The 15,885-nt window shown below is 41.8% G+C and overlaps 1 protein-coding gene across 1 annotated transcript in view; it reads right to left on the bottom strand.

Moving 5' to 3' along the window:
* Positions 1-15,885, bottom strand: part of LOC133654258 (protein SOGA1-like) — a 232,345-nt gene that overhangs the window by 1,556 nt on the left and 214,904 nt on the right. The window contains 4 exon segments of the mRNA XM_062054484.1: positions 1,870-2,258; positions 6,134-6,355; positions 6,429-6,696; positions 11,187-11,744. Coding sequence (XP_061910468.1) covers positions 1,870-2,258; positions 6,134-6,355; positions 6,429-6,696; positions 11,187-11,744 — 1,437 coding nt within the window.

Here is a 15,885-nt window from a genome sequence, read left to right as displayed (position 1 = left end):
GAGGCCATCTCTGTGCAAACCAAGAGGAGGTTTTGTTACTTGTCTTAACCCTTGTGTAATGTTCATATTGTTGTTACTCAGCCAGCGTTTGTGGGTCTGACGGACCCGCTGCATTTTGTGGCTTTTAATGCCTCACAATCAAACACTTTTATGTTAAAATACTGAACAGATGTTTATTAGGATAAGGTAAACATCTGTTCAGTATTTTAACATAAAAGTTTTTGGTCCCCACAGGATTCTTCTTTTGTGTTTCTGCACCTGCGGTTCCCACACAAGGTTGCAACATTGTTTGTCAACACTGTCTGCTCTCATTTTCTCGCACATTTGACCCTCTGATGTTCTGTGTACCTACACTCTGTCCTCCTCCTGTCTAGGCCTGCTGTGTGTGTGTGGTACACAGAACATCAATTTCCACACTTCTATTAGCCCCGTGTCCAGTGGACCCGGACATTTTATATGTAATATAAATGTTTAGGGTGGTGTATGGTGTGTGTTCATTAAATATGTATTCTGATATATGTTCTTCACAGAGAATGAGCCAAAGTCAGTGAGTCTCAGTTTGAAAAATTAATTAATTGTATAATTTTTCTTTGAATAAAAAATGAAAACGGGTTCCACAGACCCGAACACCGCACAAGGGTTATAAAATTGTTATAATTTATATAATAATAATTACTGTGTATTGCAAGAATTGTTTTGAATGGAGAATTGATTCCGTATTAAAACGTCACCCCAAGAATCGGAATCGAATTGAAGATTGTTGTACGATTCACACCCCTATTAAACAATATATATAAAATCATGTTTTGAATCATAATGATAAATAATTGTGTTTTTTTTTTCTTTACAAAGAAAAAAATAGTAAACATTTACAACCAGATAAGGGATGTATTTCCTGAGTTTGTGAATATAATATGAATGTTTTTAAACAAAGAAAAAAGATTTTGTGACGATAAAAATGATTGATGTAATTATTGTAGTATCGTCTAGATACGCTCTTGTACTTGGTATCATTACAGTGGACGTCAGGCGTAGATCCACCCAGGGCATTTGTTTACATTGTGACGCCGGTGAGCTGTTGTATCCTCCTACGGTGTGTAGTGAAGCATGTTTTCAAACAGAGTATAGTAACGTTTTTGATTCATTAGTACCGCGATACTATACTAGTACCGATATACCATACAACCCTAGTACCGTATTTTTCGGACTATAAGTCGCAGTTTTTTTCATAGTTTGGCCGGGGGTGCGACTTATACTCAGGAGCGACTTATATGTGAAATGATTAACACATTACCGTAAAATATCAAATAATATTATTTAGCTCATTCACGTAAGAGACTAGACGTATAAGATTTCATGGGATTTAGCGATTAGGAGTGACAGATTGTTTGGTAAACGTATAGCATGTTCTGTATGTTATAGTTATTGGAATGACTCTTACCATAATATGTTACGTTAACATACCAGGCACGTTCTCAGTTGGTTATTTATGCCTCATATAACGTCCACTTATTCAGCCTGTTGTTCACTATTCTTTATTTATTTTAAATTGCCTTTCAAATGTCTATTCTTGGTGTTGGCTTTTATCAAATAAATTTCCCCCAAAAATGCGACTTATACTTCAGTGCGACTTATATATGTTTTTTTCCTTCTTTATTATGCATTTTCGGCAGGTGCGACTTACACTCCGGTGCGACTTATACTCCGAAAAATACGGTACATATGGTGACATTCGGGCTGTCTAGGTATATACGCTGATACACACTCTACACTTGTTGTACTAAACATTAGATTTAGCAAAATCAAAACACCACCACACACCAAGCTGACTTGAAATGAGAGTAGGACGCGTTCGAAGAAAAACCTCACCTCAGTTCCTGGTCCTGCTGTGCTGTGATTTCCCGCCACTTCCTTCCCTCCTCCCATGATACAGACCATCTCGTCCCCTGCCGTCTGTCTCATGAACCGCTTGTTCACGATTCTGGTTACGTTGTCGTTGGCTCCGCTAAGTCCAGCCAAGGCTCCGAGATCCCCCGCCCCGGGCGGAAGGCATTCCAGCCTGGGCTCGTCCATGCAGTTGAAGTCTCCGACAATGAGGGGCTCTCTCTGCGTCCTCTCTCCATCCCTACGGACGCTGCACACACTCTTGAAGAACTCTTGCACCAGGCCTCCGTAGCGCTGAGCGTTTGACTCGGAGCCGCAGGCGGAGGGGCAAGAGGGCTTTCCTGCACCGTGAGGGTGTCGCGCTGGACTGGCAGCTAAAAAAAATAATGACATTGATGTTCTTTAGCTGTGGTTGACTCTCACACAAAATCATATTGAGCAAAAATTCTTTATATTGACAAAAACATACAGTTTAGGTCTGTGCTCTAGAGTAGAGCAACAACTTTGTCTGCAAATTCAATAATGGTTTTTGTAGCGTTAAAAAAAGCCAATCATCATGGCTGAAGAGTATGAGTTAGGGCTCGAAGCACATCCCTGTGGAGTGCCAAAATTGATTTTAAGCTACAGTATATCAAAGCTATCCTATTCCTTTATTTATGTTTTAAATATTATATAATATGGAACTAATGACTTAAGGTGGCAATGATTAAAGGCCTACTGAAAGCCACTACCACCGACCACGCAGTCTGATAGTTTATACATCAATGATGAAATCTTAACATTGCAACACATGCCAATACGGCCGGGTTAGATTAGTAAAGTGCAATTTTAAATTTCCCACTATATATTCTGCTAAAAACGTCTCGGTATGATGACGTTTGCGCATGACGTCACGGATTGTAGCGGACATATTGGGTCGTCTGTTTTCATCGCAAAATTCCACAGTATTCTGGACATCTGTGTTGGTGAATCTTTTGCAATTTGTTTAATGAACAATGAAGACAGCAAAGAAGAAAGCTGTAGGTGGGAAGCGGTGTATTAGCGGCCGGCTGCAGCAACACAACCAGGAGGACTTTGAGTTGGATAGCAGACGCGCTACCGTGAGTACGCAGCTTTGGCTTCCAAACATTTGATCGCTTGCCCGAACGTGCGTGCCGCTATGTGCATGTCACGTACGTAACTTTGGGGAAATATATGTGCTGTATGAACTTTACGGAGGTGAACGGTACTTTGGGCTGTGGGATTGAGTGTGTTGTGCAGGTGTTTGAGTTGTATTGGTGGGTTATATGGACGGGAGGGGGGAGGTGTTTGTTATGTGGCATATTAAATATAAGCCTGGTTGTGTTGTGGCTAATAGAGTATATATATGTCTTGTGTTTATTTACTGTTTTAGTCATTCCCAGCTGAATATCAGGTCCCACCCGCCTCTCACAGCATCTTCCCTAACTGAATCGCTTCCACTGCCCTCTAATCCTTCACTCTCACTTTCCCCATCCACGAATCTTTCATCCTCGCTCAAATTAATAGGGTAATCGTCGCTTTCTCGGTCCGAATCTCTCTCGCTGCTGGTGGCCATGATTGTAAACAATGTGCAGATGTGAGGCGCTCCACAACCTGTGACGTCACGCTACTTCCGGTACAGGCAAGGCTTTTTTATCAGCGACCAAAAGTTGCGAACTTTATCGTCGATGTTCTCTACTAAATCCTTTCAGCAAAAATATGGCAATATCGCGAAATGATCAAGTATGACACATAGAATGGACCTGCTATCCCCGTTTAAATAAGACAATTTCATTTCAGTAGGCCTTTAAGTGGCGGCGTGCGGGCCTGGGCAGAAAAAAAAAGTTACTGTATACAAAAATATTGTATCGTTCCCATTAGGCCTCGGCCAATAGTCAATAAATCAATCAGTCGAACAATAAATGAAAATAAACTCGATCATTTTTGCCGGCATGGTAACATTTTCGCGTCTGTGTGTGTTTGTTTGTCTCGTCTCTCACTTTCAAACAGCACCCGAGTGTGTTTATTCGGCAGCTTACACACACAGTATGCGAGGACAGAGCCTCGTTAGTCGCGACTCACTCGTCAAAAACAAGGAAAGGGACAAAAATTAGGAGGAAAAACAATGATTGCAAAGCCAAATGTCCCGGGAATATTTTGGCTTGAAACCAAATGAGAAAAGATAAGCGATGAAGTTTGATGAACGATGAACAAACATCCATCCACTTTCCGCCTCTTATCCGAGTTCGGGTCACAGCAGTCTGAGCAGAAATGCCCAGACTTCCCTGTCCCCGGCTACCTCCTCGAGTTCTACTGGGGGGACACCGAGGTGTTCCCAGGCCAGATGTGAGACATAGTCCTTCCAGCATGTCCTAAGTCTGCCCCGAGGCCTTCTCCTGACTGGACATGTCCAAAACGCCTCCAACCAGGGAGGCATCCAAGAGGCATCTGTAGTACATGCCCGAGCCACCTCAGCTGAAGGACCATCGGCTCTACTTTGAGCCTCTCCTGCATGACAGAGCTTCTCACCCTATCTCTGAAGGTGATCCCAGACATCCTGCGAAGGAAACTCATTTCTGCCGCTTGTATTCGCGACCTTGTCCTTTCGGACATTACCCAAAACTTAGGTGAGGGTAGGAACATAGACTGACCGGCAAATCGAGGGCTTCACCTTCTGGCTCAGCGCCCTCTTTACCACAGTGAATGCATCAGTGGCGACGCTGCGCCGATCCGTCTATCAATCTCGTTTTCCATTCTTCCCTTACTTGAAAACAAGACCCTGAAATACTTGAGGCAGAGCGTCACTCCCAACACGGAGGGTGCAGTCCACCTTTTTCCGACTGAGAACCATGGCCTCAAATTTGGTGGTGCTGATCCTCATCCCAGCAGCTTCACACTAGACAGCAAATCGCTCCAGTGAACGCTGAAGTTCCCAGCCTGATGAAGCAAACAGGACCACATCATCTTCAAAAAACAAAGATGCGATCCTCTGGCCACCAAACTGGAAACCCTCCGCATCCTGACTGCGCCTATAAACTCTTAACGATAATGAACAGGACTGGTGACAGAGGGCAGCCCAGGTGGAGTCCAACATCCACTGTGAACATGTCTGACTTACTACCGGCAATGCGAACCAGACTTCTGCTTTGACTGTACAGGGACCGAATAGCCCGAAGCAACATACCATGAACCCCGCACTCCTGTAATCCAATCGGATGCCTTCTCCAAATCCACAAAACAGATGTGGACTGGTTGAGTAAACTCCCATGACCCCTCCAGTACCCTAGTGAGGGTATAAAGCTGGTCCTGTGTTCTACGACCAGGACGTTAACCGCATTGTTCTATTTGAATCTGAAGCTTGACTAACGGCGGGACTCCCCTCTCCAGCACCCTGGAATAGACTTTCCCCGGGAGGCTAAGGAGTGTGATCCCTCTATAATGGGAACACACCCTCCGGAGCACCAACCCGGTCTGGCAATACAGACTTTCACGCTATGTTGAAGAGACGTGTCAGCCACAAAAGACCCACAACATTCAGAGCCTCGAGGTATTCGGGGCAAATCCCATCTTTTTCTAGGACCTTGCCACTGAGCAGTCTTTTGATAACCTCAGCAACCTCGACTCCAGTTATGGACATGTCCGCGTTTGTGACCTCAGAACGAGCAAGAATGCCCAATTTTTTGGAAAGTGATGGCAACAACCCCTTACTTATATACACTATATTTCCAAAAGTTTTTGGCCACCTGCCTTGACTCACATATGAACTTGAAGTGCCATCCCATTCCAAACCCATAGGGTTCAATATGATGTCGGTCCACCTTTTGCAGCTATTACAGCTTCAACTCTTCTGGGAAGGCTGTCCACAAGGTTGCGGAGTGTGTTTATAGGAATTTTCCACCATTCTTCCAAAAGCGCATTGGTGAGGTCACACACTGATGTTGGTCGAGAAGGCCTGGCTCTCCATCTCTGTTCTAAATCATCCTATGATAGTTCCACGCTGGAAATCACTGAGCCCCTGAGAGCGGCCCATTCTTTCACAAATGTTTGTAGAAACAGTCTCCATGCCTAAGTGCTTGATTTTATACACATGTGTCTGGGCCAAGTGATTAGGACACCTGATTCTGATCATTTGAATGGGTGGCCAAATACATTTGGCAATATACCATAGTGTATTTTGTATAAAATAGGTAGATAGATGGATATAACTCGGGTGGCTCAAATAAAAAAGATGTACTCTACAGTATTTTACCTCCATCCCCCCTCCAGAGTGACTCTGTGCTTCCAGCATGCTCCACCACGCTGAAGAGGCTGGAGAGGCCGTCAGTGAGGCCGCTGAGCACGGGGCTGTCCCTGGTTGTGGTAGAGCGAGCCCAGGCTGAGCCACCGCCTCCACTCATTGTCCTCTGCTGGAGGCTCCACAGGCTGCGGTCTCTGGATGGAGGGGGGACTCCATCAAGTCTGGAGGTGGAGCCTAGAAGACGATACGACAGTGAGCGTACTAGAACGTCACCTGTAAGTGTGATGTTACAGAGGAGTTCAAATACCGGAGGACACGCGACGTTGAAGCTTCGGGGAACCAAACTTGGGTGAACAACAGGGCCTGTCGATTCGGCCGTGGACTTTATCCAGAGATGTGGAGATCTGCCGAGTGCGGGCTGACGCTAAGGGCGAGGTGGTTGCAGATGACGGTCGGGGAGACCAGGCTTTGGAGTGGAAACCTGCGCCTCTGCTGCTGGGGAGGTTGTCGGTTTGAAGCCCAACGCTGACACACTGAGCCGTGGTCTGCGTGGACCTGCTGGACATGCCGACCGCCTGCAAAAGAGAAAGGATGCAGCAAGTAAAAGTTAAGCATCAAAACAGCAGAACGGGCATTTAATCACCCGTGACATCCTGCTAAATATGCAACACAACAGCACAAAACACTTGTCGGACATTAACAACATAACAGGCTACAAAAAGTAGCATTGTAGTAGTTGTCAAAGTGTTGGACTTTACAACCCACGCCTCGCATTCCACTAAGCACTTTCACACAGGCACCTTCTGTAACAGTACTAATGTGCCCTCACAAGCTCGAAAACTGTCAGGTCGACTACCGTATTTATTGGAGTATAAGTCGCTCTGTAGTATAAGTCGCACCGGCCGAAAATGCATAATAAAGAAGGAAAAAAACTAGAGATGTCCGATAAATGCGTAAAAATGTAATATCGGAAATTATCGGTATTGTTTTTTTTATTATCAGTATCGTTTTTTGTTTTTTTTTGTTTTATATTAAATCATATACATCATATACACTTACAATTAGTGCACCAACCCAAAAAACCTCCCTCCCCCATTTACACTCATTCACACAAAAGGGTTGTTTCTTTCTGTTATTAATATTCTGGTTCCTACATTATATATCAATATATATCAATACAGTCTGCAAGGGATACAGTCCGTAAGCACACATGATTGTGCGTGCTGCTGCTCCACTAATAGTACTAACCTTTAACAGTTAATTTTACTCATTTTCATTAATTACTAGTTTCAATGTAACTGTTTTTATATTGTTTTACTTTCTTTTTTATTCAAGAAAATGTTTTTAATTTATTTATCTTATTTTATTTGATTCATTTTTTTAAAAAGTACCTTATCTTCACCATACCTGGTTGTCCAAATTAGGCATAATAATGTGTTAATTCCACGACTGTATATATCGGTTGATATCGGTATCGGTTGATATCGGTATCGGTAATTAAAGAGTTGGACAATATCGGAATATCGGATATTGGCAAAAAGCCATTATCGGACATCCCTTAAAAAAACATATATAAGTCGCACTGGAGTATAAGTCGCATTTTTTGGGGAAATTTATTTGATAAAAGCCAACACCAAGAATAGACATTTGAAAGGCAATTTAAAATAAATAAAGAATAGTGAACAACAGGCTGAATAAGTGTACGTTATATGAGGCATAAATAACCAACTGAGAACGTGCCTGGTATGTTAACGTAACATATTATGGTAAGAGTCATTCAAATAACTATAACATATAGAACATGCTATACGTTTACCAAACAATCTGTCACTCCTAATCGCTAAATCCCATGAAATCTTATACGTCTAGTCTCTTACGTGAATGTGCTAAATAATATTATTTGATATTTTACGGTAATGTGTTAATCATTTCACACACAAGTCGCTCCTGAGTATAAGTCGCACCCCCGGCCAAACTATGAAAAAAACTGCGACTTATAGTCCGAAAAATACGGTACATTCAATTTATCTGTGGACGTGTATGAATTTGGGGTAGTTCCTTATACCGTGGTACCTCCGTTTCCATAGAATGTTCCATTTTAGGTGAAAATTTTCACCTAAAATATGTCTTAGTTTTTACACACTGTCTGGAGACTTTTTTTTTATTTAAGCATGATTGCAAAATAACCCACCATCGAGCTAAATAAAGTTGTAGCATACAGTGATAGACCTTTCAAAGACAACCTTATAGAGTGTCAGAATAACTATATATAAGTAATCACACAACTCTTATGCTTAAAGGCCGTTGCTATAGTTGTTATCTATTGTGCTGAAGCTGTACTTTTCTTTTCTAACCTACTCAGTGGCCTAGTGGTTAGAGTGTCCGCCCTGAGATCGGTAGGTTGTGAGTTCAAACTCCGGCCGAGTCATACCAAAGACTATAAAAATGGGACCCATTACCTCCCTGCTTGGCACTCAGCATCCAGGGTTGGAATTGGGGGTTAAATCACCAAAAATGATTCCCGAGCGCGGCCACCGCTGCTGCTCACTGCTCCCCTCACCTCCCAGGAGGTTATCAAGGGTGATGGGTCAAATGCAGAGAATAACTTCGCCACACCTAGTGTGTGTGTGACAATCATTGGTACTTTAACTTTAACTTTTCGTGCAAAGGCACACAACTTGTGCCTTGTGCAAGTTGCCTCGCAGCAGCAGTTTCTGTTTTTCAGCCTGCTAAACAGCCAAGGACGGACCTCAAGTACCTCAACGAAGATAAGGCACCGCGACGCGGACAAAGCAGAGCCGGGGCGAAATCACGAGGCTCAGCACATTTCCATTCTGAATAATCACGTGTTGTGTCTACTAAGCTGCTCGCAAAATATGTGACCCCTCCCTTTAGAAGCAGCCTGATGTTAACTAGGGAACTCCTGAATAAAATGGGGGATGCAGGGATTGTGCCTCAGAGCGTGGGGTGACATTGTAACTGAGTGTGCAGCCCCACACGTTCTCCTCATGAGCAAAATTATACTCTGTCTCTGCGGGACTCCTTGCTTCTTGTTCTGTCTAATAGATAGTTTGGTGCTTAGACCTGACATAGTCTATTTCCAGAGGGCCACTGAACGCACCTCACTGCTAAAGAAGATTAGTCCTACCTTGAATTACCTGCTGATGTACAGGAGACAGGAGGCGACAAAATAGTTTGCCAGAACACGTACAATTACACATGAGGCTGCAAAGTGACGTGTTCTGCCGCAAAGCTGTCTCGCGCATGCGTGCGGTTGCCTCAGTTGATGTAAACAAAGTCGTGTGAGCACTAGGGTTGATGCTCGAAACCGGTTTACCCGGTTGTTCGATAAGAAAAGAACCGAGTCCTCGGACTCGAATCCCTTTTTGAGAACCGGTACCTGTTATCGAGACCACTATAGTAAAGAAAAAGAGTTGGTTCTTTATTCGAATCCCTGAGAATGAATCCCTTCCCACAGGAAATGCCCTGTGGGAGGCAATGTTATGCCCATTTGATTGTAGACTCTTACCAACACCTTGTGGCGATATGAAAATACTATGCGTCATTAGTTTGGGCACTTCCGGGTTGACGAGTCAGTTCAGTTCATGAGACAATTGAGAAGTAGACAAGTTGTGTTAGCTCCTACAAGCCTTGGAAAAGATAAGTCTGTAAGTAAACTGTTTAACTTGTTTATATAACTCAATATTAAGGTGGAAAGTGTTTCAATTTGATAGTAAGATGTCTATTGAAAAACGATTTTTGTGCACGGTTTCAATGGATGTTTTGAGAACTTAAAATGTAGCCATCAAAATAGTTTCAACACTCAGAAGTATATATATACATATATATATATATATATATATATATATATATATATATATATATATATATATATATATATATATATATATATATATATATATATATATATATATATATATATATATATATATATATATATATATATAGTACTGTATATTTGTGTGAAGCTAATATTTACATATTGTGTATTACATTTCAGTATGTTGATTGAATCACATAACTTATACATTTGTCATTGTGTGTATTTCAGTTTTAAAAAAAATAAAAATAACAGTCCAGTGCAAGACAAAAGTAAAGATAGGAAAAGACAAAGCAAGATCAACAACAATAAAGAGCCTAAATGGATTCATCTACTTTGGAACTTTATTAGACGTCTTGGATTAATAATAATAATAATAATACCTGGGATTTATATAGCGCTTTTCTAAGTACTCAAAGTCGCTTTTCATGTTAAAAACCCATCATTCATTCACACCTGGTGGTGGTAAGCTACTTTCGTAGCCACAGCTGCCCTGGGGAAGACTGACGGAAGCGATTGTTTGTTAGCGGTCTGCCAAGCTGTATAACCTCAACACGTATAGTGAGGGCAGAACAGGCAATATGCAATTATTGCCAGGCTTCGCTCTCGTGTAAGGGAAGAAGAATTGTTGATTGATGACTGTGGTGTTCTTAGTGTCATAGTGTGTGTAGATAGTATGTTCCAATAGCAGCAGAAGTGCACTTTTTGGAGAGCTGTATTATTTTCAGTTTTGTGCCCAAGGGACTGATTTTATTTAACACTATATTATTATTTATACACCTATAGTGATCACAGAGACAGGTTGCTTTTGTGTTACTGTATATATTTGTTTTTCTGAAAAATCCCACTTAATATACTTTGGGTAACAACAGTCAATATTTTTTTTATTTTTTTTTAGGGGGGTAACAGTCAATATTTATTTATTTATTTATTTTTTCTTATAAAATAAAAGTGAGCTTTTGTTAAACCAAATATTGTGTTTTTTTCCATATACAACAACCTATCTGGAATTGATAAGAGAATCGATAAGGAATCGGTTCGATAAGAGGATTCGATAATGGGCTCGAACTCGATAATTTCTTATCAAACATCATCCCTAGTGAGCACACAGCCAATGTCTGCACGTTCTTGAATATAATGTAACACAAGTGCCGTCACTTTGATAAAGAAGGTGAGAAACGCCTCTGCATTCAAAAAAGAAGTGGCGGACCAAGCCGGACTCACTGGTTCTTTGCTGGATTTCCTCTCCAGAGATGACGAGCGAATGGCCTGTCGTACACAGTTGGTCATCTCTTTCATATCGTCGCTCAAGTTAGCAGAAATCTCTCCAATTTCCAGGCCGTGAAATGGCGAGGAGGTCATCCCGTTGGCAGCGGAGGGCGCGACGTCGTCGTCGATCACGCCGACACTGTCGGACGAGGCGGTGCATCCACTCCTGCTCTCCAGCAGCTCTCGGTGCTGCTTGGACAGCGAGCTCAGCCACTGCTCGTAAGAAGAGGAAAAGGAGGACGAGGGCTGCTGCAGGTCCGCCAGGCTCGCCTCAGAGACGCTCAGCGTGGATGTTCTCTCCGTCTTCCCGTCTTTAACCTCCTGCGTCCTTCTTTGGTGCTCCATGCGGCGGACAGCGGGAGGGCTGTAGTACATCCGAATGCCGGTGCTTTCTGGAGCGGTGTGGCTCCTCTGGACGGACTCCAGATCCAGTCCTGATGGGGCTAAGTTGTTGCAGGAGCCGCTGGCGCTCGGGCCGTCCCAGGTCTTCCAGATACCGCTGACCTCTGGTGTCTAAGAATGACAGGGAATCAGGGTCAGTTCACGTTTCACTTGGGTCCCATAATAATAATTATTAGGACCATCCATTTTCTACCGCTTGTCCCTTTCGGAGTCGCGGGGGTGCTGGAGCCTATCCCAGATGCATTCGGGCGGTAGGCGGGGTACAACCTGGACAAGTCGCCACCTCATCACAGGGCCAATACTCATAGACAACATTCACACTCCCATTCACACACCAGGGCCAATTTAGTGTTGCCAATCAAAAGTGAAATAACTGAAAACATGTTTTATATCAGACCTGGGCATTCTGCGGCCCCCTTTGTGCGTCCCTGTCCGGCCCGCGTGAGGCCAATTATAAATTACAAAATACATTTTAAAAAGTATCTATGTCGAGTGTGCAATACAACGGTGCTGCTTTTGTTTTGAAAATCGTTATTTGTATTACTTCCGTGTGGACGTATGCGTGATTGTGAGTGAATGTGAACAACTGCAATTACAAAATAAAGTTGAAAAAACATCTATGTCCTGCGCGCAATACAACTGTGCTGCTTTTATTTTGAAAAGTATTATTCATGGGCGTGTGTCCGTGTGTAACCTGTGAGTGAAGGTGCACATGCAGCGACAAGTGATGCACGGTTTACACCCGAGACGCTAAAAAGAGAAAAGTTGATGAGGAATGCCGTGTTTTCAACAAGACATGAACTGCAAAGCAACGTCCCCTCACCTAAGGTGCGTGCCTGCGCAATTGCGCACTGCTCAAGCGTCCGCTGCGCGCAGCAAGTATATATGCCGCGCACCAAATCAAATCCCATCTGAATTCTAAACAAAATAAACATATTTATTCTATGGAATTTTGCAATGCAACTTTGAGTGACAGTGACAACAAGCGGCCCTAATGGTGTTCGTCAACACCGTTCAATTGAACACCGTTCAATTATTGTAACGTCTATCGAGATGCTTCGAGGACAGGAATTATATCGATCACTTTATTGAGCAAAACTGTTTATATTCGGACATAACCACACCAAAAACATGAGTAAAACAATTCTATCTCGAAAAACTAGTCATTTTCTGCCGTACAAACCAGGCCAAAACCAACTTGTCATCTGTCACCAACACGCATAGCACTAAACCACTGGTGCGTTTAAGGCCACACAAAAAGTCGGACAACTCAAACACCACACAAAGTTACACTATGACTCCTCAGTCATACGTGTGCTTATTTTACTGTCATTTATTATTAATGTTAATTTATATATATTAGTCATGGAATGCTGTTACACACACTATGTTGAAGTATTACTATTATTATTATTATTATTATTATTATTATTATTTATCTTACGGTATATATCAAAAATAATATTGAGCAAAATTTAATTGAAATATTGTCGATGTGGCCCTCCAGCAGTGCTCGGGTAGCTCATGCGGCCCCCGGTAAAAATTAATTGCCCACCCCTGTTTTATATTCTAGTTTCTTCAAAATAGCCACCCTTTGCTCTGATTACTTTTTCGCACACTCTTGGCATTCTCTCGATGAGCTTCAAGAGGTGGTCACCTGAAATGGTTTTCACTTCACAGGTGCGCTTAAAGCTCATCGAGAGAATGCCAAGAGTGTGCAAAGCAGTAATCAGAGCAAAGGGTGGCTTTTTTGAAGACACTAGAACGGGGGTCGGCAACCCGCGGCTCTAGAGCCGCATGCAGCTCTTTAGCGCCGCCCTAGTGGCTCTCTGGAGATTTTTCAAAAATGTATGAAGAATGGAAAAAGAAGAGGGGAAAAAAATCTATTTTTTTGTTTTAGTATGGTTTCTGTAGGAGGACAAACATGACACACACCTCCCTAATTGTTATAAATCACACTGTTTGTATTAAACATGCTTCACTGATTCAAGTATTTGGCGAGCGCCGTTTTGTCCTACTAATTTTGGCTGTCCTTGAACTCACCGTATAGTTTGTTTACATGTATAACTTTCTCCGACTTTCTAGGATGTGTTTTATGCTACTTCTTTTTCTGTCTCATTTTGTCCACCAAACTTTTAACGTTGTGCATGAATGCACAAAGGTGAGTTTTGTTGATGTTATTGACTTGTGTGGAGTGCTAATCGGACATATTTGGTCACTGCATGACTGCAAGGTAATCGATGCTAACATGCTATTTAGGCTAGCGATATGTACATATTGCATCATTATGCCTCATTTGTAGGTATATTTGAGCTCATTTAGTTTCCTTTAAGTCCTCTTAATTCATTTTATATCTCATGACACATGTAATATGGCTTTTAATTTTTTGCGACTCCAGACAGATTTGTTTTTGTATTTTTGGTCCAATATGGCTCTTTCAACATTTTGGGTTGCCGACCCCTGCACTAGAATATAAAACATGTTTTCAGTTATTTCACCTTTTTTTTGTTAAGTACATAACTCCACATGTGCTCAGTCGTAGTTTTGATGCCTTCAGTGACGATCTACAATGTAAATAGTCATGAAAATAAAGAAAACGCATTGAATGAGAAGGTGTGTAAAAACTTTTGGCCTGCACTGTAAGCTAATACAAATTATAACATAAGAAATTGATCAATTTAAGAGATGTTTTGACAAAACAAACTATCTTTAAATCTCAGTAAAACAAAAATAATTATATTCTGTAATAGCCGAAGAGAAGGTCAAACAAATACAAATAGACGGACATTAAGAGAGTAAAAGAAACCTAATTTTGGGTGTAATAATAGATGGGGAAATGAACTGGGAATCTCATATACAAATATAGAACATAAAGAGGCAAGAAATACAGCAATAATGACTAAAGCAAAATATGTTCTGGACCAAAAATCACTCTATATTCTTTACTGCTCACCATTGTTACCATATCTGAGGTATTGTGCAGAAATATGGGGAAATAACTACAAAAGAACACCTATTCACATAGCAGTTAGCATGTTACAAAAAACAAAGATGAGTTAGAATAATACATAATGATACAGTGATTACAAATTGTCAGAATAATTGTATCCAAGTTATCACAAAACTTTGTGTTTCAATGAGTTCCCGGCGAGCAGACAATAGCTGTCTTTGATCTTACCAATCAAAAGGCTTGTAAAGCTCCACTGTGCAGGATGAGAAGCGACATGAAGGTGTCGGTTTCTTTGATCTATTGTAATCCACAGGAAGATTTTGTAATGACTCGAGATCTACAAAGCGGAGAGGAAGCAGGATCTGACCCCCCTCCAGGCACCTTTTCTTTGAATTGTTTTGTAACCAAAGGCAACGGCTGTTTACGACCCCCTCCCCTTAGAAACAGCTGTTGCCATGTAATCACAAAAAGTCCAAATAAAAGAGGAGGCGTAGAATTCTCTTGCCAGAGCGTGGTGGAAGACTGTGCAAAGAGTACAACCCAGACGTTTCTCCTCAAAGAGCTAAATTGAATTATGTCTCTGTTTAATTCCTTGCTTCTTGTCTGTTTAATAGATGTCATCAGTGTTTGAACCTGACACAAATACATCGGAGGCAGCCACTACGGTTGACACACTTCAAACAAAAGTCACAATTTTCCCCCTAATTGTTGGTCCAAAGCTAATGAAGATTTTAGTGTTTTTTTTAATCATTCTGTATATTTTATTTTTTTACGTTTATTGTGCCGCCGGGAGCGTGTTAGACTAAACACTGCAGGACTGTATACAGCGGATTGCACCAAATACGGCCGCAAATTTATATATTGACGAATTAAAAGCATGTTTTATTGTAAGTTTATGAGCTGGATATGTCTAAAACTATATTTAGACATATTATTATGGTTCATTTTGTCAGGAAAACTAACGTCAGAATGACGGCAATGCATGCTTCCGGGCAAAGCCACACACGTCCTTGGCAGCAATCACGGTGCCTGTTGTTTAGTCTCTCCTTACACCACTCTTACTCATGTTATTCTGTGTTGACGCCTCCACATTACACTCTCTCCATCACTTGCTGTAAGTAACAGTTCATGTTTTAGCAGTACCTTTAGTGGTCAGAAGTGATTTTGTCTTCTTCAAATAAGTTATCAGTATCTGTGAACAAATGAAGTTTTCTCAGCGTGCGTGTCAATGAGAGTCTAATGTGGTTGACTTGAATACAGAATAACATGAGTGGGTGCAAGCCGACTAGTGGAGAGTATAGA

Source organism: Entelurus aequoreus, linkage group LG07, assembly GCF_033978785.1.
Source record: "Entelurus aequoreus isolate RoL-2023_Sb linkage group LG07, RoL_Eaeq_v1.1, whole genome shotgun sequence".
Classification (NCBI taxonomy): domain Eukaryota; kingdom Metazoa; phylum Chordata; class Actinopteri; order Syngnathiformes; family Syngnathidae; genus Entelurus; species Entelurus aequoreus.
This window is presented reverse-complemented; position numbering and strand designations above follow the sequence as displayed.